Source organism: Lemur catta, chromosome 1 (genome assembly GCF_020740605.2).
Source record: "Lemur catta isolate mLemCat1 chromosome 1, mLemCat1.pri, whole genome shotgun sequence".
NCBI classification, from domain to species: domain Eukaryota; kingdom Metazoa; phylum Chordata; class Mammalia; order Primates; family Lemuridae; genus Lemur; species Lemur catta.
This window is the reverse complement of record NC_059128.1, coordinates 110,499,453-110,527,414: the sequence shown is the minus strand read 5'-3', so window position 1 is coordinate 110,527,414 and position 27,962 is coordinate 110,499,453. Positions and strand designations below refer to the sequence as shown.

Genomic DNA, 27,962 nt, shown 5'->3' with positions numbered 1-27,962 from the left:
AGGGGTGGCCCGAAGGCAGGGCAAGATGCTGGCCACAGCAGGCCTGGAGCCCTGAGCTGGTGGTGGGGCGGGGGTCTCCTCGCAGAACAAAGAGAAGTTAGAGAAGCTGCGCCTGGCAGCCGAGCAGTTCTGCACCCGCCTGGGCCGCTACCGCATGCCCTTCGCCTGGACGGCCGTGCACTTGGCCAACATCGTGAGCAGCGCCGGGCAGCTGGACCGGGACTCAGACTCCGAGGGCGGTGAGGAGGCGGGGCTGCCGGGTGGGGCTGCCGGGCCGGGGGCGGGGCCATTGGGCGGGGCTACTGGGTGGGGCTGCTGGGCCAGGGGAGGGGCTGCCAGGCCGGGGGCGGGGCCATTGGGCGGGGCTGCTGGGCCAGGGGCGGGGCTACTGGGTGGGGCTGCTGGGCCAGGGGAGGGGCTGCCGGGTGGGGCTGCTGGGCCAGGGGCGGGGCTATGGGGCGGGGCCGATGGCTCCAGGGTGGAGCTAGGGGCGGGGCTAGGGACGGGACAAGGAGGCGCGCCCTCTGCTGGCCATACTCGGTGCTGAACCTGAGTCTCCCTGTCTCTGTCGCCTCTGTCCCCCTCTGTATCTGTCACTGTCTGCCCTAGAGCGCCGGCCCACCTGGACAGACCGCCGCCGTCGGGGTCCCCAGGACCGGGCGAGCAGCGGGGATGATGCCTGCAGCTTCTCTGGCTTCCGCCCAGCCACGCTAACTGTCACAAACTTCTTTAAGCAGGTATGTATCCCGGCGTAGGGGTTTAGGGGGAGGGGTGGCCAGGGATTCCCCCACTTGCCTATGGCCGCATCAGCTGTGGGGACCCATAGCCCCTCGGCCCCAGCTCATGGAGTGGGTGTCATGCAGGAAGCCGAACGGCTTAGTGACGAGGACCTCTTCAAATTCCTGGCTGACATGAGGCGCCCATCGTCCCTGCTGCGGCGCCTGCGGCCTGTGACCGGTGCGTGGCATACCCCGTAAACAAGAGACCTCACTCTCACGCAGTCACTCAGCAACCCTACACTCAGCACCGACTGTGCCAGGCACCCAAAGATGACGGTGACGAATCCCTGACCTGGGGGGCTGGACCTTCTAATGGGGGCCATAGACAAGAAACAGAATAAATAAGACAGTAGGCCAAATGGGGGGTGTGGCGGGGGAGCGGGGACAGGGATCCTGAGAGTAGAGCTAATCAAACGTGAGGGTGAGAGACAGGAGAGTTGAGGGTGACTTCTGGCCTTGATACTTGAAGGACAGAGCCCCCGGCGGACACTGTGGGGGAGTCAGTGCCCAACTCTGCAGCTTGGGGTGTCCTGGCCAGGAGGCTCCCAGGCAGGTGCAAACTGGCTCTTCCCTGCCCAGCCCAGCTAAAGATTGACATATCTCCGGCTCCCGAAAACCCCCACTTCTGCCTCTCCCCTGAGCTGCTGCACATCAAGCCCTACCCAGACCCCAGGGCGCGGCCCACAAAGGAGATTTTGGAGTTCCCTGCCCGCGAAGTCTACGCCCCCCACACCAGCTACAGGTATGGCCACCAGGGCCCAGCTGGGTGCTTGACTGGGGGGCATGCAGGCATCCTGCCAGGTGAGGTCCCCCTTATTTGCAGATACACACACACCCAGCGTGCGATGCCGCTGCTCTGATTTAATGGAGGGTGTTCAGGCGTGAAGGGGTACATGTCTTTATGTCCTTGTTCCACGCCTCCCCAGCGGGGCCACATTCTCTGCCTTTGCCCCTCCTGCTTCTGTCTCTGCACTGTGCCTGGAAGTGGGGCCCGGTCCCCTGACCGTCCCCAATGGACAGGCAGCTCCTCTCTTCGCGGGGGACCTCACGGGGCGTGGAAGTGTCCCTTGCATGACTCGTCCTGAGTTCCGTGCAGGCAGGTTCAAGCTGGGAGTGCTGCCGTGTGGAGTCTGGGGAGGAGATGAGGCTTAGTCAAGGCGAGGGGGTCCCTTCCAGCTGCCCTGTGCGCCTCCCCCGCATCCAGCTGCCCTGCATGCCAAACCCCTGCCTGGCTCACCTCTCCTGGATCTTTCGTAGCCGGTGCTGCTGCGCTGCCATCTCCTGCCTCTGCTGCTGCACGTGGCCCATGAGGGCCCACACGATGTGGCTCTGCTTGTCAGCATGAGCCTGTGGGGTCAAAATGGAAACCTCAGCCGAGGCTGTCTCGCCTCCCATCCCCTGATCCTGCCCAGAGACCCCTGTTGCATCTGCGTGCCCCGGCAAATCACTAACACTCTCCAACCTCAGCTTTCTCATCTGTAAAATGGGTATAAAACAGGACTCACTTAATGGGTTTGTTACGATCTTCATATAAATTATTAAAGGGCCTAGAGCAGTGCTGGGTACTTATGGGGCACTCAAGAAATGTTACTACCAGTTACTCTAATAGTGAGCATTTATTGAGCACCTATTGGGTACCCTCCCCCATGCTGAGTATTTTATCTGCATTGAGTACTTGGCTCTGCTATGAGGTATCAGTTGTTGGCCTTATTTGCAAATGGGGAAACTGAGGCACACACAGGGACATGGGTTTTGCCCAGGGTCCCCCAGATGGCAGACTGGCCTGGGAAGTCTCCAGTATTCAAGGTTCAGAAGCAAGTTCTGGCTGGGAGTCAGGGTCTCAAACCCCCCAGGGCTGGGAGTCTCTTACCTTTAAGGCCTCAAATTCTTGATGGGCATGGCCCAGCCCAGCACCCCTCAGCTGGACTTCTAGCTGTCGCACATTGTCCCACAGCACCTGCTGTTCCTGGGCCACCTCCCCCAACACCTGGGCCGTGGCTTCTGCGTGCAGCTGTAGAATGTCCTCCTCCCTCTGCTCAGTAGATGGCGGGTTGTTAGTAGGATGACCAAATTGTCTTTGGGTGCCCAGAACTTGCCTGGTTCTATCACAGAAAGTCTTGTATCCCAGTAACCCTCATTCAGTCCAGGGCACACCAGGATGGGTGATGACTGTAGACATTAACTCCCCTTCAGACTCCTACCCACCCCACAACGTCCCAGCTGCAGTGCCCACCTGTGTCTCCAACAGGCTTGCTTGGAGTTCCTGGGCTACATCCCGGCCCCGGCTGATATCCTGCCCTAGGAGTCCCAGGGTGTGGCCATAGAGGCCCAGGTTGCGCCCAGCCTCTGTCAGCCGTGCCTCCGTGGCCCTGTACACGCCATTGAGGGCCTGGCTCAGCTGCAGGGTCCCATGGAAGAGGAGGATCACCTCCTCGTGCTTTGCGGGCTCCAGGCTGCCGGCAGGGGCTGCAAGGACAGGCCGGGCCACAGTTGCCAGGGCCCACAGCAGGCACAGAGCAAGCACTGGCATGGTGTGTAGCCACAGTGCCACCACGGATACCTTTTATTCCCCTACCTCCGCATTAACCCCTGGTCAATCGTTAACCAGCCACCTGGGTGCCCCGTGTTGTGCAAGGACCTAGCAGTGGCGCGACAGTTGCATCAGGTGAACGTCCGGCCGAGCCACGCTGGGATCACACTGCCTGGGGCTCGGGGCCAGGCGTGGCAGGGGGCACAGGGAAAGGATGAGCCTAGGACCCCATGGGGGTTTCCCCACCTGTGAGCGGGTGTGACAGCAATGTTGGTATTAACAGCGAGGCTTTTATGAGCACTGATGGTTTGCCCAGAGCTGTTCCAGCTGACTGTCGTGCTAGGTTCTGCTCTCGTGCCCTTCCCACCTGCCTGCAATGCAGGGCCTTTGTTGGCCTGGTCAGTAGCTGGGGGAGCAGATGCAGGTGGCACAGACTCTCCCAAAGCCACACAGCCTGACTCCAGGACCCACAAATGTCCCAGATCAATGCTAACTGTGACTTTGCTCCCTGGATAACTGGACAAGTGACTCAGTTTCCCTGCCCGTAAAACAGGAGTGGTGGTAGTCCTGTCTTGTGGGCTGCCTGTGAGAAGTAAATGAGTTACTTCACGCTGAGTGCTCAAAATGGAGCCCAGCACACAGTAGGTCCCATGTAAGTGTTTGGTGCAATTATTGTCATCGTTATTTCTCATCATTACTAGAGTTATTAATGCAAATGCTCAGCTAGATGGCCTGACAAACCCATTATACAGATAGGGAAACTGAGGCCCAGAGGGAGGTTGGGGCTTGCATAGAGATGCCCCCGGGGGAGGGAGGCAGGACTCTGACCCCCACCCCTACCTTTGGACTCTGACCTTAGTTTCCCCACCTGAGAGACAGGCCACATTACTCGAGTGACTTCTCCTTGGGGGAAGGGCAGTCAGGCCACTTGGGCCACTTTGGAACTCTGACCCTGAGTGTCCATCTGTTCCCTGCCCTCTGCCTTAGTGTGCCCCATTAGCGCCCCCAAAGCCCCTCTGTGTTCCACTCTGCCAGTCTGTCCTCACCCCTACCTGGTGCCCATAGTACCTCTCACCCAGCCCTCAGTGCCCCAGCCTCGCAACCCTCTCTTGCCCCAAATGGTCTGTGTCCGCAGCCGGCCTCACTCCTGCAGCCCAGCTGCTTATGTGCGCCCACAGGGCCCCTGTCCCTCTGACTCTCACCCTGCCCCGCAGGAACCTGCTCTACGTGTACCCGCACAGCCTCAACTTCAGCAGCCGCCAGGGCTCCGTGCGCAACCTTGCCGTGCGGATACAGTACATGGCGGGCGAGGACCCCAGCCAGGCCCTGCCGGTCAGTGGCTTTGTCCCCAGGGAGGCGGGGTGGGACACCTGCGGCGGGCCCCTCACGTGCACACTCCCCCAGGTCATCTTCGGCAAGTCCAGCTGCAGCGAATTCACCCGCGAGGCCTTCACACCCGTGGTCTACCACAACAAGTGCGTGGGGTGGCGGGGCACATAAGGACCCTGGGGACACTGATGGGTGTCAGGATAGCAGAGTGCCAGTGTGCGGGGAGATGGCCCTTATACATTCATGGGACAGCACAGGCGGCAATACAGGGAACAGCAAGAAGGGAGGTGAAGGCTCTTGGGGGGCTAATGGGGTAATTTGAAGCAGAGAGCAGGGACAGTGGGGTCCGGCAGTACTGGGGGACCGGCGTGGCAGAGGCTATGAGGCAGACAAGGGGAATCCCAGCCCCCAGCAGATCCCCCAGCTGGTCCCGCCAGGTCCCCCGAGTTCTACGAGGAGTTCAAGCTTCGTCTTCCAGCCTGTGTGACCGAGAACCATCACCTGCTGTTCACCTTCTACCACGTCAGCTGCCAGCCCCGGCCGGGCACAGCCCTGGAGACGCCCGTGGGCTTCACTGTGAGCCGCCCCCTCCCCGCCTCTCCCTGAGCCCTCCTTGTCCCCCAGCCTGGCCGCAGACCTGACCCCCAGCCTCTCCCCAGTGGATCCCGCTGCTACAGCATGGCCGCCTGAGGACCGGCCCCTTCTGCCTCCCTGTGTCCGTGGACCAGCCGCCACCCAGCTACTCCGTGCTCACACCGGATGTATGTCCCCCGCAAGCACTCCCAAGTCACCTGCCTTCCTTACTGTCAACGCCCCAGGGAGCCTCGTCCTCTACTGGTGCCTCCGGGGCCTCACGTCCCCCCATGAAGCTGTTTCCTGACTCAATGAACATCCACTCTATGTCCCCATTCTCTGTCCCCCCTTAGCATGTGGGTTTCCACCCGCCCAGTGGTCCCCCTTAGTCCATTGGGACTGGGCTGGGGCCAGGATTCCCAGCTGCTCCCCTGGGCTGGGCCACACTCAGGCCACAGTGTCGCAATGGCTGGGACTCCCAGGTGGCCTGATTAGTGGGGGTTCGGCCAGTGCCCAGCTGGTGCCTCCTTCCTGCAGGTGGCACTGCCGGGCATGCGCTGGGTGGACGGTCACAAGGGCGTGTTCAGCGTGGAGCTCACTGCTGTGTCCTCTGTACACCCCCAGGTACGGGCCCCTGCCCTGCTCCCCTCCAGTCTGCCCTGGGATTGGGCAACAGTTGCCACCGGCCATGGATGTCTGGCCTCAGGCCGTGGACGTGACTTTGGTCAGCCGGGCTGGGCGCTCAGGGAAGCTGCTGACTCGGGCAGGGGTGGCTTCAATACCCTGGGGCCTTCCCCATGTCCCCACCCAGGACCTGCACCTGGATAAGTTCTTCACGCTGGTGCACGTCCTGGAGGAGGGGGCCTTCCCATTCCGGCTCAAGGACACCGTCCTGAGCGAGGGCACCGTGGAACAGGAGCTGAGGGCCAGCCTCGCGTCCCTGCGCCTGGCCAGCCCCGAGCCCCTTGTGGCCTTCTCCCACCACGTTCTGGACAAGCTCGTGCGTCTGGTCGTGCGGCCCCCAATCATCACCGGCCAGATTGGTGAGCTAGTGTGGCCTCGGGCCTCAGTTTCCCCATCTGGAAGATGGCTCCTCAGTCCCCTGGTCCTAAGTGACCTTGGATAGCCCAGTTATCTGCCTAGCCTCAGTTTTGCCATCTGAAAAATGGCCCCTAGTCCTCTGCACCCAGAGCAAGTCCCCTGTGTTCCCATGATGGTCACATGACCCCTTGGGTCCTGATATCTCTTTTTTTGGAAAGTGGGTGGGGAGGTAAGAGGTGCTGGGCCCTGGAACTTGACCTCTGCTCTGCCCGACAGTGAACCTGGGCCGTGGGGCCTTTGAAGCAATGGCCCATGTAGTCAGCCTTGTCCACCGGAGCCTGGAAACCGCCCAGGATGCGCGTGGTCAGTGCCTGCAGCTGGCGGCCTATGTCCACTACGCCTTTCGCCTACCTGGCACTGAGCCCAGCCTCCCAGGTGGTGAGTGTTGGTGGAAAACCCTGGGAGACAGAAAATATCTCGGAGATGAGCGTCCCAGGCAGTGAGAACAGTGAGGCCTCAAGATTTGGTTGGTTTGGGCAACTTGTAAGACAGATAATGTCTTGCCCACTTTTGCCCAATCCCAAGGCACGTGGTCTCTGGTGATCATTCAGCCAGTCAGCAAGCATCTTCTGTCGCTCGGAGCAGAGCTTGAGCTGCCTGGGTTTGAATCCTGGCTCTGTCACCTGCAATCTCTATGAGCCTGGGCAAGTGACTTCATCTCTCTGAGCCTGTTTTCCCTTTTATAAAACAGGGACAATAATAATACCTGCCTCATGGGGCACTGGTAACATTTAATGTTACAGCAGTCCATGCAAAATGCTTAGCACATTGTGAGCACTCAGTAAAGGTGGATTTTTTTTCATATGCCAAATAATTAATAATAACACCAACCCCCGTGTGCCAGGCATTATTCTCAGTTTTTCAGTCCCCCCAAATCTGTATGAGGCAGCCACCATTGTGCCTGTTTTATAGATGAGGAACTTAGAGGCTCAGAGAGGGAAAGTGACTTTTGCCAAGGACAGCCGTCTAGGAAAGGACTAGGGGTCTTCATGGCAGGGGGACAGGGGGCTGATCCTGTTCCCTCCATTCCCAGGGGCCACTCCAGTGACAGTGCAGGCTGCCACCCTGGCCCGTGGCTCTGGTCGCCCCGCAAGCCTCTACCTGGCCCGTTCCAAGAGCATCAGCAGCAGCAACCCTGACCTAGCTGTGGCCCCCGGCTCCGTGGATGATGAGGTTTCCCGTATCCTGGCCAGCAAGGTAGGGTGAGGGGGCCACTGGGACTGCCAGCCTCAGTGGCTGTGGCTGCCCGGAGGCGGGTAAAGAATCTCACTGTCAGTGGAGATGGGGAACAACAGCGACTACAGCATGGAGGAAGGCTTAACTCTGGGCAGGGGGGCTGGGCTGTTGCAGGTTGGGGACTGCACTGGGCTCTGTGCTCCATGACCAAGGATGGGTAGCAGAGCTTGGTCTGGTTGAATAAAGAGCAGTATATACATAGTATATGCCTATACACATGCACCCCACACACATACGTTTACAGGTTTGTATACACACATACCCCATACACTTATGTACACGGTGCATATACACACGTACCCCACGCACCTATGTACACGGTGCATATACACACATACCCCATGCACCTATGTACACGGTGCATATACACACGTACCCCATGCACCTATGTACACGGTGCATATACACACACACCCTATGCATATACCTACATGGGTGTGTATAACACGAATCCCATGCACACACCTACACAGTGCATATACACACACCCCAGGCACATACCTACATGGGTGTGTAGACACATGTACCCCATGTACCTATGTACGTACCTACGTCCACATACCTGTGTATATGCTTGCACCCCATGCACCTACGTACATGGGTGTGTATACACGTATACCCCACGCACCTGTGTACACGTGCACGTTCTCCAGCGTTGTGTGTGGGTACACATGTGGGCACATGTATGGCCCAGGGCAGTGTCGCTTGGTGTTTCATGCTGCTTTCCTTGCCCTATGTCGGGGATGCCACCAGTTACCCGTGTATCTCCAGGGCATCGATCGCTCACACTCCTGGGTGAATTCTGCTTACGCTCCGGGAGGCAGCAAGGCTGTGCTGCGGCGGGTGCCCCCTTATTGCGGGGCCGACCCCAGACAGGTGCCCTCCCTACCTGCCCCTGCGCGAGTGTGACGCCCACCTCAGCATGAGCTCCTGCCACCTTCCTGGCTGCCTCCGACTAACCTAGGGGTGCTGCCTGCAGACCCCTCCTGCCTTTGTTTGGGGCTGTGGCATCACTGGGTCATCTTAACCAGCCTTTTGCTGCCACATGGGCCACAGGCTCAGACAGAGACAGAAGGCATGGGGTGGTATGCAAATAGCATGCAAATGATATGCAAATCTGCTCGCCCATCACCTCACTGCCCTGCATGGCCTAGTCCCCTCCCTTTAATCCACCTCTGTTCAGAGGACTCTCAACTGTCCTCTTGGCATAACCAACCTGAATGTTGTCAAGGGGGTGGAACTGAATCTTGGGGCCCCCCCATCCCATTTCAGACAAAGAACTCCCCTTGCCCTCTTCCCAGGTGCCTGGTGTGGGGAAGGGCTTTGCCTCCAGACAGACTGGGGTTCGAGTCTTAGCTCTGCTGCCCCAAGCAATTGGCTACATGTCCCTGAGTCTCAGTTTCCTCACTTATAAAATGAAGATATTGCTCCAAATTTTCAGATCTAGTAAGGACTTGAAGCAGACTGCTCAGCACAGCGGTCCTGATGCTGTGCTCCTGTCAGGGCTGAGGACATGGTGGGCAGGATGTCGTTGGGAAGAACAGCTCCTTGGCCCAGACTCCCCTGAGCTCCGGTTAGTCGGGGAAATACACACAGATCAGACAAACGCATGAGTGTGCAGTTGCATGATTTGAAAATGCCAGAAAGGAAGTGAACAGCAGCGGGGCACCAGCTTCCCTCTGGGTGGTCTGGGGGTGACGTCTTTGTTAGGACCTGAAGGGCAAGATGATGGCAGCCAGGGAAGGGAAGTCTGTGTTCTTGGCCCCTGCCCAACCCTGCCCCTGGCACTTTGAACAGGGCTTGCCTCAACATCTTAATTTCCTGAGAGGTCAGCTGTGCCTTGGAGAGCAGGTAGGAGGTTAGGAAGTGACAGCTTAGTTTGAGAGTGGCATTCCAGGCAGCAAGTGGCACCCTGCTACATGACAAGGATCCAGGGTGTGGTGGGGACCGGGGGAACTGGAGGGGCCATGAGTGTCAAGGCAGGTCCCGCAGGCTAGGCCAACTCTACCCCCAGACTTCCTGTCCCTGCCAGCCTCCTCACCTCCTGACCAGCAAAGGAGGAGGCAAGAGTGGAGCTTGAGTCCCCCTGTACCCATTTCACAGATGGAAACAATGAGGCCCAGTGAAGCCCCAAGCCAGGCTGGGGTACAGCCAGGCCTGGCCCCTGGGGCTGTCTCAGCTGCTTCATCTCTCATGAGATGTTACCTCCTCTGTCCTTGTCTTCCTGCCTCGTTTTTCTCCTCCCCTCTCCTCTAACCCACTTTGTCTATACCCCCTCTGGCCACACACACTCTTGGCATCTACACTGATTTCATCTCCTCCACTTTCACCCCACCCCTCTCTCATCCATTTGCAAACCTTTGTTTAAGCTCCATCCATGCTCTCCTCCCTCCCGCCTGTTGTGGTCACACTGCTTTGTCACCTCCTCCTTGCATCTTCATTGTCATTCTCACCTCCTCCATCATATTCTTCTCTGCCCACACCCCTACACCTTGACCTTAAGTCACAGCTCTTTCTGGCTACTCTCCCATCGGTCCCTGCCTCCCCTGCCCTGTCCACTCCCACATACCCTTGGCCACGCCGACCCATCTCTCATCCCCACCTGTCCCCACCGCCCTGTGCTCATCCACGTGGAAGCATCTCTTTCTCTGTATTCACACCGACCCACCTCTCTTCCCCCATCTGTGTGCCCGTGGACACGTCTTTCCTCTGCCCATGTCACCACTGCCTCAACCACACTAACCCTCTCCTTGCCATCGCATCCCATCATAGGCTACCGACCGCAACTCTGGCCGAGCCTCCTCCTACCTCGAGGGCTCCTCCTCGGCCCTGCCAGCCACCCAGCCAAGACCCACTATGCAGAAGGTAGTAGAGGGAGGGGTCGGTAACTCAGTTTCTGCCCCAGGCCCCAGCAAAGGGGCCCAGAGCTCCTCCTCCCCCAGCCCAGAGCTCAGCAGGGTCCGAGAGCCCAAGGAAGGGGCACATCGACTCTTCTTGTCCCCTCTCCTCCTGCATGGCCCCCTGCTGCGCTGAGCCCTCCCCTGGCATGCCCACCAGCGGCGGGTGTGGGAGGGAGTGGTGCCTGGCCCCCTGTGACCGCTGCCTCTGCCCCCAGCTGCTTCACGAGGAGCTGGCACTGCAGTGGGTGGTCAGCAGCAGTGCTGTACGCGAGGCGGTCCTCCAGCATGCCTGGTTCTTCTTCCAGCTCATGGTGAGACCCCCCCACTCCCTGACAGCAAGAGACCCCCTGGGGAGACCCTCCTCAGGGAGAGAAGCCCCCTGAGAACATACCTGAGACCCCTGAGGAATGGCCCCAAGCAACCCCCCCACAGAGAGATGAGAGGTCCTTAAGGGGGGTCTCTCTGGAGAGACTGTACCTGAAACCTCCCTTCACAGACTGAGGACGCCCCCCCTTCCCCATGAGACTGTTTAGAGAAAGAGACCATTGAGAGACCCCTACCCAGAGACATACCTCTCTCCTCCAAGCACTATCCCCAGATGGAGAGGGAACCCCCCCAAAAAAAACTCTTAAAGAAATGCCTTGAATGGCCCCTTCTTGAAACCTGCTGGCTACATCCCTTGTGGCTCTTGGATGGGCTTTCAAGCCCCAGCCCCGGCTCCCCCAAACCCAGCTCCTCAAGCCCCACCCTTTGTCCCACCCACAGACCTGCTTAAGCCCCTCCCACACCACGCCCCCTGAGCCTTCCCACTCACACTGCCTAGGACTCACACAGGCTCCACCCATGGCCTTCAAGCCCCACCCACATACCACAAGCCCTACCCACATCACCCTCAGGTTCCGCCCTCAGTTTACAGCTACAGAGCTCAAGTTTATCTTAAGCCTACCTACTTTGCTGCTAAAGCCCCGCCCCTTTCATTAAGTCCACACCACCCACAGCCCCACAAGCCCCACCTACAGCCCCACCCATAGCCCTCTGGCCCCGCCCACAGGTGAAGAGTATGGCTCTGCACCTGCTTCTCAGCCAGCGGCTGGACACGCCCCGCAAGCTGCGCTTCCCTGGGCGCTTCTTGGATGACATTGCAGCCTTGGTAGGCTCTGTGGGCCTAGAGGTCACCACCCGTGTCCACAAGGTAAGAGATGCAGGGAGTGCACGGGGGGAGTGGCCTGAGGGAGGACAGAGAGCCAGCCAGCCAGGCAGGGGTGACAATTCCGCCCAGTGCCTTCTGGCTGCCAGACCAGGAATCCAGTTTGCTGGATGCGTCTGTTCATTCATCATCTGTTTCTTGAGCACCTAAAGTATATACAGCCCTGAGCTGGGTGTAGCCACACAGCAGTAAACAAAACAGACCAAAATCCTTGCCCTCGTGGAGCTGACTTCTGGGGGGAGACGTGAAGAAAGTGAGGGAATAGTCCAGGCAATGCCTGGGGAAGAGCATTCTAGGCAGAGGGGACAGCAAATACAAAGGCCCTGAGGCAGGACTGTGCCTGTGGCACTGCGCGAGGGCAGTGAGGAGGTGAGTGTGGCTGGATTGCAGTGAATGAGGGGACATGGGGGTTGGTTGGTGAGAGCAGCGAGGTGACAGGGCAGATCCACTAGCCCTTAGCACAGTTCAAGTATACAGGAAATGTTTAATAAATGTATGTTGATGTTCTGAGACCCTGACAACTGTCCAGGTCCTAGAATACCAATTCCAATGCCCACAGGGGCTAGGCATGCAACAATAATGACCATAGTAATAATATCAAGCCTTTATTGAGTGCTTACTGTCTATCTAAGCACTTTAGATGGATTGTATCATTAAATTATCCCAATAACCCATGAAGTTGGTATTAATGTAATCCTCATTTTACTGATGGGGAAACTGAGGCAGAGAAAGATTGAGTAGCTTAACCAGGTACCACTAGACTAGGAAGGGATAGAATAAGGATTCGAATCTGACCCCAGCAGTCCCAGAGCCCATGCTCTCAATACCAGCTTCAGTCAGGAGAGTGGGGCTTACGGTGGACCAGAGAGCAGAAGCAACCCCATCTAACAGGGGTAACCATTGCTCAGTCCAGCGACAGAAACGCTGCAGGAACGTGGCTCTGCTGTGGCCAGGTTGTCTGGTTTTGAAAGAGAAACAGGACTTCTGGATTTGATGAGAACTTTCCAGACTTTTGAAACACCGTTCTGGCCCAAGCCAGCCCTTGCACAATCCCGTGCAACCTCTGAGCTGGTCTCAAAGGTCTTGATCGTGTCACACTAGAGCTTTTCCAAGGGCTGACAATCCCAGGGGCTGACCACTTTCAGAAAGGGCTGCGGGGAAGAACAATGAATGACCCTGAAAAGCAGCATCCTTGTAGCTGCTAGGGGGGCTCAGTGACAGGTCACAGCAGTTGCATTCATTCTCTTGACACTTATTGAGCACTGATTGCATAGGGCTCTGTGCACAAAGGAGACCCAGTTGCTGCTGCCTTGTGGACTCTGAAGCTAACTTGCCAGCCACATCGTATACCTCAGGGCCTTTGCACTGACTGTTCCCTCTACCCAGAATGCCTTTCACTTCTTGGTTCCTTCTCATCCTTCCAGCTTCTCTGGGAGCATTACCCCATTCTATTGTCTTCAAAGCAGATAGAACGATCCAGAATTCTTGTTTATGGTCTCTCTCCCCCACACGTGAGACCGTGAGTTGGACAAGCAGCAGGGACCACGTCTGTCTCAGTCACAGGGCTTTGCACATAATAGATGCTCAGTATGTCCTTGTTGATTGATTGCTGAGGGTGTATCACTTAGGGCAGAGGCTAATTCTTTTGAATACGATCACAAGTGATTTAAATAACCAAAGTTTATTTCTGAGGTTCCAGGGGTTTCACAGTGTGTGCCCAGCCCCTGTGGTTCTGTGGCACCGGCCACATCAAGCATCCACTCGCTTTGCCATCTACGAGGCCGCCTCACTTCCCCTCAAACCCCATTGGCCAGAATATGGTCACATGATGCTGCTCAGCTGCAAGGGACGCTGGGAAATGTAGTCTCTTCCTAGCTCTAAGCTCTGGACAGAGGGGGAGGATTTTGCAGAAAGTGAGCGGCCAGTCTCTGCCACAGGGTGTTAGGGAGCATGGGGAGGACAACCAGGAAGGCCCAAGGACAAAGGCTCTGGGGCAGTGAGGCAGCTCCTGGAGGTGGCAGGTGGCCTTGCCCCTGCGGGGACTGAGGCAGACGGAGTTGGGATGGGTGTGGGCTGACAACCCCTGTGCCCCCAGGACATGGAGCTGGCCGAGCGCCTCAACGCCAGCCTGGCCTTCTTCCTCAGTGACCTGCTGTCCCTGGCTGACCGTGGCTTCGTCTTCAGCCTGGTCCGGGCCCACTACAAGCAGGTAGGGGTGGGCGAGGCGATGACGTGGCGGGGGCGGTGGATGGGGCAATGCTGACGTCACCACTGACCACCCCTCCCCCGCAGGTGGCCACGCGGCTCCAGTCGTCCCCCAACCCCGCCGCCCTCCTGACTCTGCGCATGGAATTCACCCGCATCCTGTGCAGCCACGAGCACTACGTGACCCTCAACCTCCCCTGCTGCCCACTGTCGCCCCCGGCCTCCCCCTCCCCCTCCGTATCCTCCACCACCTCCCAGGTGGGCTGGCCTCACTTCTGCCTCCTCTTCTTAACCTGTGGCCTCTCACCTTCACCCCATCTCCTATGGTTCCCTCCTCTCTGTCCCTTTCGTGGTGGGCCACTGCCTAGGCGGGCTGACCCCTTCCACCTGACTTTTTACCTCTGACCCATACTTCTCAGCAATTTCCCAGGAGTAACTTCTGATTTCTCACCCCTCAATCCTAATTCCCAGGCCAGCGTCATCTCATCTGCTGTTTGTCAGTCCTCTGACTTTTGACCCCGTTCCCTGTTTACCTCACAGATGGGTTAACCCCAATCTTTCACCTCACGCCTTTAACCTCATGCCCACTGTCACCTCCAGATGAATTATCCAAATCTCTTATCTTTGGCATTCGGCACCATGATTTCTGTCTCCTCCAAGATGGCTTTAATGGTGACCTGTCACCCCTGACCCTTGACCCTGAGCATCCCCGATTTTTCCCCCCAACACCCTCTGCAGAGCTCCACCTTCTCCAGCCAGGCCCCAGACCCCAAAGTGACCGGCATGTTCGAGCTGAGCGGGCCATTCCGGCAGCAGCACTTCCTGGCAGGGCTCCTGCTGACGGAGCTGGCGCTGGCCCTCGATCCCGAAGCTGAGGGGTGAGCACAGATCAGGGCAGGGGGGACGGTCCAGGAGCCGTGTCCACTCTGTCCTGAGCACCCACCCTGCCACCCCACAGGGCATCCGTGTTGCACAAGAAGGCCATCAGTGCTGTGCACAGCCTGCTCTGCAGTCATGACACTGACTCCCGCTACACTGAGGCCACCGTGAAGGCTCGTGTGGCTGAGCTGTACCTGCCACTGCTGTCACTTGCACGGGACACACTGCCACGGCTGCATGACTTTGCTGGTCAGCAGGCCAGGGAAGGGTGGGGTCATGTGATCCAGGGGCTTAGCCACACAGGGCACAGTCAAGGGTATGGGGATGGGTGTTAGGATCAGCAGAGCAGGTTCAAGTTCTGCCACAGAGCACTAGTTGCCATAACTTCTCTGAGCCTCAGGTTTCTCATCTGCAAAATGGGAACAGTAATGGCACCAACTACTATCAGCCCACAATAAATGGGTGATGTTATTGTGCCATTTATTATTTTCTAAGAAGAGAAAATGTGAGGAGTGGAAAGTGAGAAACATCCAGATGAGAAGGTGGTTAGAGCCCTGTGTTCATTCAGTCACCTGTTTATTCGACAAACATTTATTGACAGTGTTGAGAGACAGTATAATACAGTGGTTGCAAGCACAGAGTTGGGATTTGTGGGGCGGTCAGTTTGGGGATATTCTCAGCCACTATCTCTTGAATTTTTTTTCTGCCTCATTTTCGCTCTTCTCTCCTGGGACTCCAATTACACGTATGTTAGTCCTTTTGATCGTGTCACATGTCTGTTATGCACTGTTCTGGTTTTTTCCATTCTTTTTGCTTCAGTTAGGAAATTTTCCATTCACCTGTCTTTCAGTTCACTAATTATGTCTCCTGTTGTTTTCAGTCTCCAATCAACTCCACCCATGAGTTCTTAATTTCTAATATTGTATTTTTCAGTTGTAAAATGTCCATTTGATTTTTTTTGGTAGATCCCAGTTTTCCATTTTGAAATTGTCTATTTTGGAGGGCCCATTTTTACCCATCTTTTCCTCTGACTTTGATTTTAAAGTCCTTGTCTTCTGACTTCAACATTTGGTCATCTGTTTGTCTGCTTCTATTGTCTCTTTTCTCTCTTATCCATCACATCATCCTTTCTCATCATATGTCTTGTAATTTTTTATTATATTTTGGATATTATAAAAAGAATTATAAGGCTAAAACGATGTTCATTTTTCTCAGCGAAAGGATAATAGGCTGATTATCTCAGTCAGGAATTAAGATAGACTGGATTGAGCTAGAGCTGTAGTTAGATTCAATCTAGTTTTTGTTTTAAGAGTTTCTAAGGCAAGATCTGTTTTGTTGTCAGCTCCTCTGCCTGGTGAGACTTTTGCAGCTAGGGGATGAGGGTTACTTTTTTAAGATCATAGACTTAGGAACCAGACTGCTGAGGTTAAAATACTAGCAGTACCATTTACCTGCTGTGTGACCCTAGGCAAGTAACTTAACCTCTCTATACCTCAGTTTCCTCATCCATAATGTGGGAATAATGAAAGTAGTTACTTTTCTGGGGTTGTCTTGATGGTTAAGACTGAAATTTTTTTTTTTAAACAGAGTCTCGCTCTGTCGCCCGAGCTAGAGTGCAGTGGCATCATCATAGCTCACTGCAGCCTCAAAGTCCTGGGCTCAAGCAAGCCTCCTGCCTCAGCCTTCCGAGTAGCTGAGACTACAGGCGATACCACCACGCCTGGCTAATTTTTCTCTTTGTAGAGACAGGGTCTCGCTCTTGCTCAGGTTGGTCTCGAACTCCTGACCTCAAGTGATCCTCCCACCTCGGCCTCCCAGAGTGCTGGGATTACAGGCGTGAGCCACTGTGCCTGGCCAAGAGTGAATATTTTTGAAGTGCCTAGAATAGCACCTGGAACATAGGCAATGTCATATAAGTGCTCATCGATGCTTTAATAATAGCATCAGTAGTATTATTATCGTCATCGTCATTTTCATCATTGTCGCCTTTCCTGTTATTAGTGTTGTGGGCCGGGCCATATTGAGCACATAGCAGTGGTCAGATCATACATAGTTCGGGCTTTTGTGGAGCTTATAAACTGTTGTGCTATTGATGCATCTAAGTTCCGGGAGTTGATGCCCAGAGACCCCAACCTGGCCTGGGGGTGGTGTGAGGAAAGGCTTCTGAGATTTGAGATGGGACAGCACTTACTGAGGTCTCATCCTCCTCTGCCCTGTCTGTCCCCCCAGAGGGCCCAGGTCAGCGGTCAAGACTGGCCTCGATGCTTGACTCAGACATAGACGGTGAAGGGGACTTTGGAGGTACCATCAACCCCTCGGTGGCCATGGCCATCGCTGGTGGCCCCCTGGCCCCCGGCTCCCGGGCCAGCATCTCCCAGGGGCCCCCAACGGTGAGTCTGAGGCTTGTCCTTATAGACATCATCCAACTGGGTGACAGCAGTCATATAACGAGATACAAATTGGCTAATACTCATCTCCGCTGATGCGGAGAAAGTGAAAATTAACTTTGTCCCCTCTCTGGCCCCAGGCTTCTCGCTCGGGCTGTCCCCTGTCTGCAGAGTCAAGTCGGACCTTGCTGGCGTGCGTGCTGTGGGTACTGAAGAACGCAGAGCCAGCCCTCCTGCAGCGCTGGGCTGCGGACCTGGCCCTCCCTCAGCTGGGACGTCTCTTGGACTTGCTGTACCTCTGCCTGGCGGCCTTTGAGTACAAGGTGCAAGGGGGGTGGCAGGTGGTGGCAGCTCAAGAGACAGGCGCAATGTGTCTCGGGGTGTGGCAGGCCGTCTTTGTGCAGTGGACACTGCAGGGCCGAGGGTAACGGGGCCAGGGCTGGACCATTTCTGCGCTGAGCCTTCATGGGTAGAATCCGGCGGGTGCTGACAGTTTAGAGGAAAGGGGTAAACCGTGCCTTCAAGGACAGGGTCCTGAAAGTGCGAAAGGATTTGGGCAAGAGGGACCACGCTAGCCCGGGTCCCACCAACAGGAACCGAATTCACCTTGAACCCTAGCTTTCTGCCCTCCCAGGGGAAAAAGGCCTTTGAGCGCATCAACAGTCTCACGTTCAAAAAGTCACTGGATATGAAGGCACGGCTAGAGGAAGCCATCTTGGGCACCATCGGGGCCCGACAAGAAATGGTTCGACGGAGCCGTGGTGAGTGGGCGATGTGTCCCCATCCCCATCGGCCGCTCCCAGTCTATGGCCAAGGGACCCCATGAGGGGGACCCATGCATACCCTCTGTCCAGCTCACTTTTCCCGGAGAGAAGTCCACATGTCACTGCCATCCCCGTAGGCCTCTCTGTCCCCATCTGTCACTCGTATCTACCTGCATGTGGCCACCTGGCAGCCTTCCGCTTCACCCCGGGTCCTTACGGGTCACCCCAGTTGGGTATCTTCATGCCTGTGCGTTTCTCCTCTCGCTCACGTGTGGGCTTTTGTTTTCACGCCTCTGTGAATACGTGTGTGCATGTGCATCTCAGAGCGGAGCCCATTTGGGCACCAGGAGAACGTCCGCTGGCGGAAGAGCGTCACACACTGGAGACAGACCTCAGACCGTGTGGACAAGTGAGTGTGGGCGGAAGGGGGTTCGCTGTGTTCAGGCCAGTTTCTTGGGAGCCGGTGCGCCCTGGGATGCCAAGGACAGGAGAGAGCTCAGCTGTGGCGTGGGGATGTGGCCCCAAGGGGCCCCACCCCCACCCAAGACCTCCTTTATCTTCCAGGACCAAGGATGAAGTGGAACATGAGGCTTTGGTGGAGGGGAACCTGGCAACCGAGGCGAGCCTGGTGGTTCTAGACACACTGGAGATCATCGTGCAGGTATGGCGTGATCCAGCATCTTCCCCGTCCTCTGACTGCACCGCAGTGCCTTGTGATCTCTGACTCCATAATTCTTCTCCTTCCCTGTCCCTATAACCACACCAGCCTCTAACACCTGGATTTCTGACCCCCTCTCCCCCACCCCCAGACGGTAATGCTGTCAGAGGCCCGGGAGAGCGTCTTGGGTGCAGTGCTGAAGGTCGTGTTGTACAGTCTGGGCAGTGCCCAGAGCGCCCTCTTTCTGCAGCACGGCCTGGCCACCCAGCGGGCCCTGGTGTCCAAGGTGAGCACCACTTGACAACTGCGATTCTTCGAATGATAATATTAGCTCATCGGTCAGGCACAGTGGCTCACGCCTGTAATCCCAGCACTTTGGGAGGCTGAGGCAGAAAGATTGCTTGATCCCAGGAGTTCAAGACCAGCCTGGACAATATAGTGAGACCCCGTCTCTACAAAACATTTTTAAAAATTAGCCAGGCACATGGTGGTGTATACCAGTCCCAGCTACTCAGGAGGCTGAGGCAGGAGGATCCCTTGAGCCCAGGAGTTCAAGGCTGCAGTGGGCTATGATTGGACCACTATACTCTAGCCTGGGCGACAAAGTGAGAGATTCTGTCTCTAAAAAAATAAAATAATAATAATAGTGATAGCAGCTCGTTCATTGAGCGCATAATGTGTGCTCAGCAACTCCACGGAGCAGAGACATCTTGCCACACTTTACAGAGGAAGGAAGTCAGGATCAGAGTGACCAAGTCACTCGCCCAAGGTCACACAGCAAGAGCTTAAACCCAAGTCTGACTGCAGAGCCAGCTGTGCTTGGCTAAACGGGGCAGAACACAGACAGGTGCCCCTGCCCAGGTCCCCACTTGGGACCTTCTGAGCCGGAACCAGGAGCGGCTGAACTGTGTCTGTTGGGGTCCTGGGGGCAAGTTCCCAGAGCTGCTGTTCGAGGAGGACACGGAGCTCTGCGCCGACCTGTGCCTGAGGCTCCTGCGACACTGTGGCAGCCGCGTCAGCACCATCCGCACGCACGCCAGCGCCTCGCTCTACCTGCTCATGCGCCAGAACTTCGAGATTGGCCATGTGAGTGGGGCCAGGGTGTGGTCCTCACAAGGCCCATGGGGGTCTCAGTGCCATAGAGGGAGGGAGGGAGGGAGGGGCCGTCACGGAGCGTCGCTGGCAGAACGCGATGGCCACGGTGGCAGGGTGAACAGGCTCCCATGTGAGGGTCTGGGGTCTGAAGCTAATGTGCCTGGTCTCCCTCCTCTTCCCCCGCAGAACTTCGCCCGAGTGAAGATGCAGGTGACCATGTCCCTTTCGTCCCTCGTGGGGACGACGCAGAACTTCAGTGAAGAGCACCTGCGGCGTTCACTCAAAACCATCCTCACCTACGCCGAGGAGGATGTGGGCCTGCGGGACAGCACCTTCGCTGAGCAGGTGACACCTGTTGGGCCCCCACCCCACCTCCCCTTGGTCACCCCAATGCGCCACCTCGGCCCTCTTCACCTCCCAGCACCCTCACCGGCCCCGCCGCTCCCCGGCTCCAGGTCCAGGACCTGATGTTCAACTTGCACATGATCCTGACCGACACGGTGAAGATGAAGGAGCATCAGGAGGATCCCGAGATGCTCATTGACCTCATGTACAGGTACGGCGGGCCAGGTGGCACCTTCGGCCACGCCCACTCACCCACAGGGGACTGGAGAGCGGGAGGTGAGAGGGACAGAGGCGTGGATGTCTGAGGAGGTGAGGAGGGAGCAGGTGAACGCACAGTTGATAAGAACAGGTGAAGGGAACAGGTGAGGGTGGGACGGCTCGGCAGACATGTGAGCAGATAATTGAGGGGGACAGGTGGGCAGACAGGTGAGAGGGACAGGTGAGCAGGGCAGCAAGTGCGAAATGAGAAGAAGGGGAGGGACAGGTGAGGGGTTCGATGAGGGAGGAGACAGGGTAATGGAGGAAGAGGGGAGATTATGGACAGGTGAGGAGACAGGTGAGTGGGAAGACAGGTAAAGGGTTGGACAGGCAGGGGAACGGGTAAAGGGATGGACAGGTAAGGACACAGGTGAGGGGGTGGTCAAGTGAGGGGTAGACAGATACGGGAGCAGGTGAGGGAACAGGGTACAGTGAGGACATAGGCTGGCCCGGGGTGGGGGGTGACTGGTGAAGGGACGGACAAGTGAGAAGCGGTGGGAGGACCAGGCGAGTCCTCTCCCCTCATCCACCCCCTCACCGGGACACCAGGATTGCCCGGGGCTACCAGGGCTCGCCGGACCTGCGGCTGACGTGGCTGCAGAACATGGCGGGCAAGCACTCGGAGCTGGGCAACCACGCGGAGGCCGCCCAGTGCCTGGTGCACGCCGCCGCCCTGGTGGCCGAGTACCTGGCCCTGCTTGAGGACCGCCGCCACCTGCCCGTGGGCTGCGTTTCCTTCCAGGTCAGTGGCCGGCGGGTGGCAGGCAGGGGGAGGTGGCGCTCATGGGGCTGCAACCGGGGTCTGACGCCACCTCTCCCACCCCAGAACATCTCATCCAACGTGCTGGAGGAGTCTGCCATCTCCGATGACATCCTGTCACCCGACGAGGAGGGCTTCTGTTCCGGGAAGCACTTCACCGAGCTAGGGCTGGTGGGGTTGCTGGAACAGGCGGCCACGTACTTCACCATGGTGAGGCCTTGGGGACTGGCTGCAGGGGGTGGGCTCAGCCAGGAGGTGTCATCACTGCCACCACCTCAACCCTTCCAGGCTGGAGATTTTTTTTTTTTTTTTTTTTTTTGAGATAGAGTCTTGCTCTGTCACCCAGGCTAGAGTGCAGTGGCATCATCATAGCTCTCTGCAGCCTCAAACTCCTGGGCTCAAGCGATCCTCCTGCCTCAGCCTCCCAAGTAGCTAGGACTACAGGTGCGCGCCACCAAGCCTGGCTAATTCTTTAAATTTTCTTGTCGAGACAGGGTCTCGCTATGTTGCCCAGGCTGGACTCGAACTCCTGGCCTCAAGCAATCCTCCTGCCCTAACCTCCCAAAGCACTAGGATTGCACGCATGATCCACCCTGTCCGGCCTATTTTTTTTTTTTTAAAAGATGGGGTCTGGCTCTTGCTCAGGCTAGTCTTAAATTCCTGGCCTCAAGCGATCCTCCCACCTCGGCCTCCCAAAATCCTGGGATTACAGGTGTGAGCCACTGCACCTGGCCTAAACTTTATTTTTTAGAGCAGTTTACAGTACATAGCAAAATTGAGTGGAAAGTACAGAGAGTTCTCATACACCCCCAGCCCCCACATGTTCACAGCCTCCCCCAGGAACAACATCCCAAACCACGGTGGTACATTTGTTATAATCAGAGAAACAACATTGACCCATCCTTCATGCTCATCCAGCTTAGGGTTCACATTAGGGTACACCCTTGGGGTTGTTCATTCTATGGGTTTAGAAAAATGTGTAATGACATGTATCCAGCCTTATATAGCATCATATAAAATAGTTGCACTGCCCGAAACTTTGTTTTAATCTAAAAAAAAACCAAAAAGTGGAGAATCGGTTCACAGTTCACCTCCCCACCTTTTTTTTAAGACAGACTCTTGCTCTATCGCCCAGGATAGAGTGCAGTGGTGTCATCATAGCTCACTGCAGCCTCAAACTCCTGGGCTCAAGCGATCCTCCTGCCTCAGCCTCCCGAGAAGCTGGGACCACAGTCTTGCACCACCATGCCCGGCTACTTTTTCTACTTTTTGTAGAGACGGGGTCTTGCTCTTGCTCAGGCTGGTCTTGAACTCCTGGCCTCAAGCAATCCTCCTGCCTGGGCCTCCCAGAGTGCCAGGACTACAGGCGTGAGCCACCACACCTACCCCTCCCCCACCTTTTTGAAATAAGGGTTTTATGCATTTCTTGACAGGTTGATGCCTAAACATTTGATTTTTACACTGTCATAAAGGGGTTTTCTCCTTCGGTTTGCTTATTTGCATAAAGGCAGTTGATTGCTTCTACATTTAACTTGTTGGTAGGCTGGGACCTTTGCCCCAAAGGGTGTTCTGGTGTGTGGGGGGCTGGTTGTGTCCCCATGTTGTCATTTCACCTGTTTCTCAGTTCCTCACATTTTGAGGAACTGGTAGTTTCATCTGGGGGACCTGTCAGATTCAAGGTCAGGTGTTCTAGGGAGATTTCTTCATCTGTGGTAATGTTGTTGTCGTTATTGTCCCTTTGCTGAAGTCTCAGAGACAAAAGCCTAAGGAGAAAAAGCCAGAGAGTGGACAAAGACCTTCTGATAGTCAGTCAGCAAATATCGCAGGGTGCCTCCCATATGCCAGGCTTGATGCCTTGGTTAGGGGTGTGGGGCACCCACATGTGGCTGTTATTTCATGCCAGGACACAGTTGGGCATGCAGGTCATGGACACTAGGTCCGATGGGCTGGTGTTTGGGTCCCAGCCCTTGGGAGCCCTTCATGTCTCTGAGGCTCAGTTCCCCTCTGAGGAATGAAAAAAAAAACAAAAAACAGCTTCCACCATCAATGAGGAAACACGGGTAAGTGCAGATGGACACAGCACCTGGGTTGTAGCAAACACTTGTTAAAAGTGGCCAGGCACAGTGGCTCAAGCCTGTAATCCCAGCACTTGGGGAGGCTGAGGCAGCAGGATCACTTGAGGCCAGGAGTTTGAGGCCAGCCTGGGCAATATAGCAAGACCCCATCTCTACAAAAAGAAAACAAAATAGTGGTGAAGACACAGAAGGATCTGTGCAGGCCCAGCGGGAAGGCTGGTGCCCCATCTGGGGTGGGGGTAGTCTGGGTGGGCTTCCTGGAGGAGATGATGGAGGCTTGGCAGGAACACAGTGGGAACAGCAGAGGCGGGGCAGGTAGGAGCAATGGGGGATGGTGCTCCAGGCAGGAGGGAGGGTTTGGGGAATCCTCACTCCCACCGCCTCCCTCAGGGCGGGCTCTATGAGGCAGTGAATGAGGTCTATAAGAACCTCATCCCCATCCTGGAAGCCCACCGGGATTACAAGAAGCTGGCCACGGTACACGGCAAACTGCAGGAAGCCTTCACCAAGATCATGCACCAGGTGGGCCCCCAGGACCCCCATCCCCAGACCCCGACCCCCAACCCACCCCCTGGGCTCTGCTGACCTTGAATCTTCTCTCCCCCACAGAGCTCTGGCTGGGAGGTGAGTCAGCCTTTAGTGGCCACCTGCCTCTGGGACCCCCGGGATGGCTGGCCAGCCGCAGCCAGTGACCACCAGGGGGCGTCAGAGGAGCACGGCCGCAGGGGCAGGGGCTCAGTGGACGATGACGCACCCTTGCCACATCTCCCCAGAGGCCCCCACCCCAGATCTCGAGGGCAGCTTGTGACTCACCCAGCTGGGAGCTCTCCAGAGACACCCCACCCCTCCCTAGGGCAGGGCTCACTCGGGCACTTCAGGGGGAGGTGGGGTGTTCTCACTCCCTCTCTCTGCCAGCCTCTGTCTCTCTGTGTCTCGTGGTCTGTCACCCTCCATCTCTCCCTGTCTCTGTCTCTCTCCCTGCCACCAAGTCTCTGCCTATCTTGCTAGCCTATCTTGCTATCTCTCTGTCTCTGTGTCTCCCCAGCTTCCCCCACAATCTCCCGCTTCACGTGCCCCCTCCCCAATCCCGTCTCTTCCCTACTTGGGTCTATTTTTAGACATCTCCTAGTTTGGGGAGAGTTTTCTGGCCAAAGATGGCAGAAACCCAGAGTCCTGGTGGGCGGGTGGGCAGGCTGGGTGGGGACTGGGTGGGGCGGGCAGGTCCCCTCCCTCCCCGAGTCTCTGATCTCTCTGTCCCGTGGAATGATTCTCATGGGGTAGCATCACCAGGACCCTAGGGGTTGGGGGCTCTGACCTCTGACCTCTCCCATGACTTTGTATCCCTGTCCCCCCCAATCCCCCCCGGCCTCGCCATGTCCTCCCCACCCCACCGGGACCTGCCTTGGTGAGTGAACACAGAGCCACCTACCCGGTGGGGGGGTTGTGTCTGTGGGCGGAGGGGGTTTCTTCTTCCAAACTTACAGCTGGAGGCAGCGGGAGGGAATGCCCTGGAACAAGGGAGCCAGAGCCTCTGTCCCAGAGCAAGAGAAAGCCATACCTTCCCTCGGTCGTTCAAGCGTTTATTGGGCACCTGCTGTATATGCACCCAGTCGTGTATACACTAGGGACATATGAGCAGTACAGCCCCAGTCTTGATTTCATATTGGGACCTACACCTTGATGTTCTCAGGGTCCCCTGCCTGCACCCATGACCCCAAGTTCTTGGGGTCCTCATGCCCCAGTCCCGATGTTCTCACGGGTCCCCTTTGTCCACCTCTTGCCCATCCTCATCTCACCAGGATGTCTCTCTGTATCCTGTCCTGTGGGGCCCAAGGCCACCTATCTCTGAGGCAGGGAGACCCCCAGAGGGGGCCTCCCAGACAACCACACCCCTCCTCACAGCCCCAGCGCATGTTCGGGACCTATTTCCGCGTGGGCTTCTACGGCACCCACTTTGGCGACCTGGACGAGCAGGAGTTCGTGTACAAAGAGCCGTCGATCACCAAGCTGGCAGAGATCTCACACCGGCTGGAGGCATGTCCCCATGGTGGGGGTTGGGATGGGGCACAGGGCTGCCCTGGGGCTGGAGTGAGGGCTGCGTGTGCCTGGGTGGCCCCGAGTCAGCCCCGTGTCCCCAGGAGTTCTACACGGAGAGGTTCGGGGACGACGTGGTGGAGATTATCAAAGACTCTAACCCCGTGGACAAGTCCAAGCTCGACCCCCAGAAGGTGGGTCTTCCCGACCATTTCCCTGCAACGCAGTATTCAAAGAGACCCCAAGTACTGTTTCCTGGGGACCCTCAAATCCTAGTTCTCTGGGAAACTCCAAATCCTATTTCTCACAGGATTCCCAAACATCCCGACATAGGAAGACCTGGGAATCCCAGATTCAAAGCCCCCAGACCCAGGGAGGCCCAAATCCCTTTCTCGCCAGGGACAGGGCCTGGCGGGTGTGTGTTGGGGCCATGGGACCCTCACCCCTGACCCTGCGCCCCAGGCCTACATCCAGATCACGTACGTCGAACCATACTTTGATACATACGAGCTCAAAGACCGGGTGACCTACTTTGACCGCAACTACGGGCTGCGCACCTTCCTGTTCTGCACGCCCTTCACGCCCGACGGGCGGGCGCACGGGGAGCTGCACGAGCAGCACAAGCGCAAGACGCTGCTCAGCACGGACCACGCCTTCCCCTACATCAAGACGCGCATCCGCGTGTGCCACCGGGAGGAGGTGGGCAGTGACCCCAGGCCCAGGGGATGGGGGGGAAGGCAGGGGACATCAGACCCAGGGTGACCCAGGCATCCTAGACCCAGGGAGGAGAGATGTGGGGACCCCAGTTCCAGGAATTGGTCTACATACCCCAGAACCAGGTTGGGGAGATACAGGAACCCCACATTCCAACCTCTAGGCTCAAACCCGTACCTCCAGACCCAGGGAAGCCAGGAGACTCCAGATGTAGAGCCCCCAGATACCCCAGGGCACCAGACCCAGCAGGCCCAAGGCTAGACTCCAAGCAGACCATAGCCCCCCAAGTCAAAGGCAGCTAAGCCAAGACCCTCTCAGACCCAGGTGTGCAGATGCCCCCAGACTCTATTCATTGCTTAGCCTCTTGGACGCCCCCATCCTGCTCCCAGCAGGGTCTGAGCTGCCCTGGGCTGGCTTGGGGTCAGGACACCTTCAGGCCCTGGCGAGTGCATGGCCTCCTGCCTCCCCCCGCAGACAGTACTGACGCCTGTTGAAGTGGCCATCGAGGACATGCAGAAGAAGACACGAGAGCTGGCCTTTGCCACGGAGCAGGACCCGCCAGATGCTAAGATGTTGCAGATGGTGCTGCAGGGCTCCGTGGGGCCCACCGTGAACCAGGCACGGCTGGTATGGGGGTGGGTGCAGGGGGATTCCAGTGCCATGCAGACATGCTCACACATCCCTCTCACCCATAGGGTCCCCTGGAGGTGGCCCAGGTGTTTCTGGCAGAGATCCCGGAAGACCCCAAACTCTTCCGGCATCACAACAAACTGCGGCTGTGCTTCAAGGACTTCTGCAAGAGGTAGGCCCGAAACCCCACGGGGCTGTCTGTCCACCTGATTCCCATTAGGGCCCCTGCCCTATCTGACCCCCACATGGCTCCTCAGTTCACCTGAGCCCCACTGTAGGTCTCTCTGCATGCCTCACCCCACCTTCTGGATGCCCCCCGAGTACGATCTTGCCTTCTCTCCTGAGCATCTCTGGTCCCCAGGTGTGAAGACGCGCTACGGAAGAACAAGGCCCTGATCGGGCCGGACCAGAAGGAGTACCACCGCGAGCTGGAGCGCAACTACTGCCGCCTGCGCGAGGCCCTGCAGCCCCTGCTCACCCAGCGCCTGCCCCAGCTGCTGGTGCCAACCCCGGCCAGCCTCAGGTGCCTTGACCTGGTACCCCAGTCCTAGAGATCAGAATGGGCAAGTAGAGGCAGGCCAGAACAGACACAGGATGGGGGCCATTGTACATGTACACAGCAACACGTGTGCATGTGGTTTAGGCTTTGCACAAGCATCTGAATATGTCATCCTGGTGGACAAAGGCAGGCCACCTCCCAGACATATGTGAATTCATCTTTCTGAGCCTCAGTCTCCACATCTGTAAATTGGGGATGATTCGGACCTCTGGTGATAGATTCCGAGAATCTGCAAATCCCATAGCAGATCGTGATGGATGTGAAAGAGGCAGGAGAGACCCTAGAAGGATCCTGGGAGGAGGAGGCGGAAGAGAGGAGGAGAGGGAGGAGGGCTGGGGAGTGCTATAGCATAGGAGGGCCATGGCCATGCTGACTGCCCCCTACCCTCAATTCCTCCTCCAGGAACTCTTTGAACAGAGCAAGTTTCCGGAAGGCAGACCTCTGAGCCTGCAGGGCCTGAAGCCATACCTGGGGGGATCAGCACCCAGGCCTCAGCTGCCTGTGCCTTGCTGGGACTCTCCCCCACTGTCACTCAGTCGTGGGGTGACCACATTGCACTCGGGGCTGGGCCCTCTGTTCTTCTATCTGTTCCTGTCTGTGTGCACTGACATTCCCCTTACCTTTGTTAATTTAAAATGGTTTTTATAAGCAACCGGAGCAGTGTGGTGTGGTCACTAGGGCTTTGTCACTGTCACGTGTTCAGAGTCCATTCCTTTACATCCACACGCTGAGGATTGAGACACAGAACATTGGGTGCCAGAGGCACAGTGGTGACAACAGACACACAAATTCCTGCCCTCAGGGAGCCGACATTGTAGCAGACAAGGCAATACACAAATAACAGTACATGCCCGCCTTTCACTGCCTGAGCTTTTCTCAACACTTCTATCAGCTAGGCAACAGGATAATCCTCGTTTACAGATGGGGAAACCGAGGCACACAGA

At 57.0% G+C, this 27,962-nt stretch overlaps 2 protein-coding genes across 6 annotated transcripts in view; one reads left to right on the top strand and one right to left on the bottom strand.

Annotated features, from left to right (window-relative positions):
* The window catches only part of DOCK6 (dedicator of cytokinesis 6), a 40,717-nt gene extending 13,047 nt beyond the window's left edge, over positions 1-27,670 (top strand). The window contains exons 11-50 of one of the 5 annotated variants that reach the window (XM_045546229.1): positions 86-239; positions 610-737; positions 864-957; positions 1,359-1,521; positions 4,524-4,641; positions 4,714-4,784; positions 5,076-5,214; positions 5,298-5,399; positions 5,749-5,835; positions 6,023-6,254; positions 6,529-6,690; positions 7,346-7,509; positions 8,320-8,424; positions 10,321-10,413; positions 10,664-10,759; positions 11,500-11,640; positions 13,751-13,864; positions 13,948-14,118; positions 14,599-14,738; positions 14,819-14,988; positions 16,969-17,129; positions 17,267-17,449; positions 17,761-17,887; positions 18,215-18,299; positions 18,455-18,551; positions 18,700-18,834; positions 19,482-19,634; positions 19,830-19,988; positions 20,099-20,199; positions 20,796-20,988; positions 21,073-21,216; positions 23,472-23,603; positions 23,691-23,705; positions 24,984-25,115; positions 25,220-25,309; positions 25,578-25,814; positions 26,304-26,447; positions 26,525-26,631; positions 26,821-26,982; positions 27,421-27,670. In XM_045546229.1, coding sequence (XP_045402185.1) covers positions 86-239; positions 610-737; positions 864-957; positions 1,359-1,521; positions 4,524-4,641; positions 4,714-4,784; positions 5,076-5,214; positions 5,298-5,399; positions 5,749-5,835; positions 6,023-6,254; positions 6,529-6,690; positions 7,346-7,509; positions 8,320-8,424; positions 10,321-10,413; positions 10,664-10,759; positions 11,500-11,640; positions 13,751-13,864; positions 13,948-14,118; positions 14,599-14,738; positions 14,819-14,988; positions 16,969-17,129; positions 17,267-17,449; positions 17,761-17,887; positions 18,215-18,299; positions 18,455-18,551; positions 18,700-18,834; positions 19,482-19,634; positions 19,830-19,988; positions 20,099-20,199; positions 20,796-20,988; positions 21,073-21,216; positions 23,472-23,603; positions 23,691-23,705; positions 24,984-25,115; positions 25,220-25,309; positions 25,578-25,814; positions 26,304-26,447; positions 26,525-26,631; positions 26,821-26,982; positions 27,421-27,463 — 5,244 coding nt within the window. In that variant the 3' untranslated portion in view covers positions 27,464-27,670. The remainder of the gene's footprint in view (positions 1-85; positions 240-609; positions 738-863; positions 958-1,358; positions 1,522-4,523; positions 4,642-4,713; positions 4,785-5,075; positions 5,215-5,297; positions 5,400-5,748; positions 5,836-6,022; positions 6,255-6,528; positions 6,691-7,345; positions 7,510-8,319; positions 8,425-10,320; positions 10,414-10,663; positions 10,760-11,499; positions 11,641-13,750; positions 13,865-13,947; positions 14,119-14,598; positions 14,739-14,818; positions 14,989-16,968; positions 17,130-17,266; positions 17,450-17,760; positions 17,888-18,214; positions 18,300-18,454; positions 18,552-18,699; positions 18,835-19,481; positions 19,635-19,829; positions 19,989-20,098; positions 20,200-20,795; positions 20,989-21,072; positions 21,217-23,471; positions 23,604-23,690; positions 23,706-24,983; positions 25,116-25,219; positions 25,310-25,577; positions 25,815-26,303; positions 26,448-26,524; positions 26,632-26,820; positions 26,983-27,420) is intronic. The other 4 variants (XM_045546233.1, XM_045546248.1, XM_045546256.1 and 1 more) reach the window with 4 other exon arrangements.
* ANGPTL8 (angiopoietin like 8) lies at positions 1,624-3,324 on the bottom strand. Its single transcript, XM_045546270.1, has 4 exons — positions 3,013-3,324; positions 2,650-2,811; positions 2,017-2,126; positions 1,624-1,909 (listed from the first exon to the last, which is right to left on the bottom strand). Exons 1-4 carry the CDS (start codon positions 3,307-3,309, stop codon positions 1,882-1,884), a joined length of 597 nt encoding a protein of 198 aa, XP_045402226.1. The 5' UTR covers positions 3,310-3,324; the 3' UTR covers positions 1,624-1,881.
* Positions 27,671-27,962: the final 292 nt, after the last annotated feature.

Coding starts and splice junctions, on each gene's coding strand:
- ANGPTL8 (XM_045546270.1), bottom strand. CDS start 3,309: ATGCCAGTGCTTGCTCTGTGCCTGCTGTGGGCCCTGGCAACTGTGGCC. Junction 2,812..3,012: donor CAAGCCTGTTGGAGACACAG/GTGGGCACTGCA, acceptor TCTACTGAGCAG/AGGGAGGAGGACATTCTACA. Junction 2,127..2,649: donor AAGAATTTGAGGCCTTAAAG/GTAAGAGACTCC, acceptor TTGACCCCACAG/GCTCATGCTGACAAGCAGAG.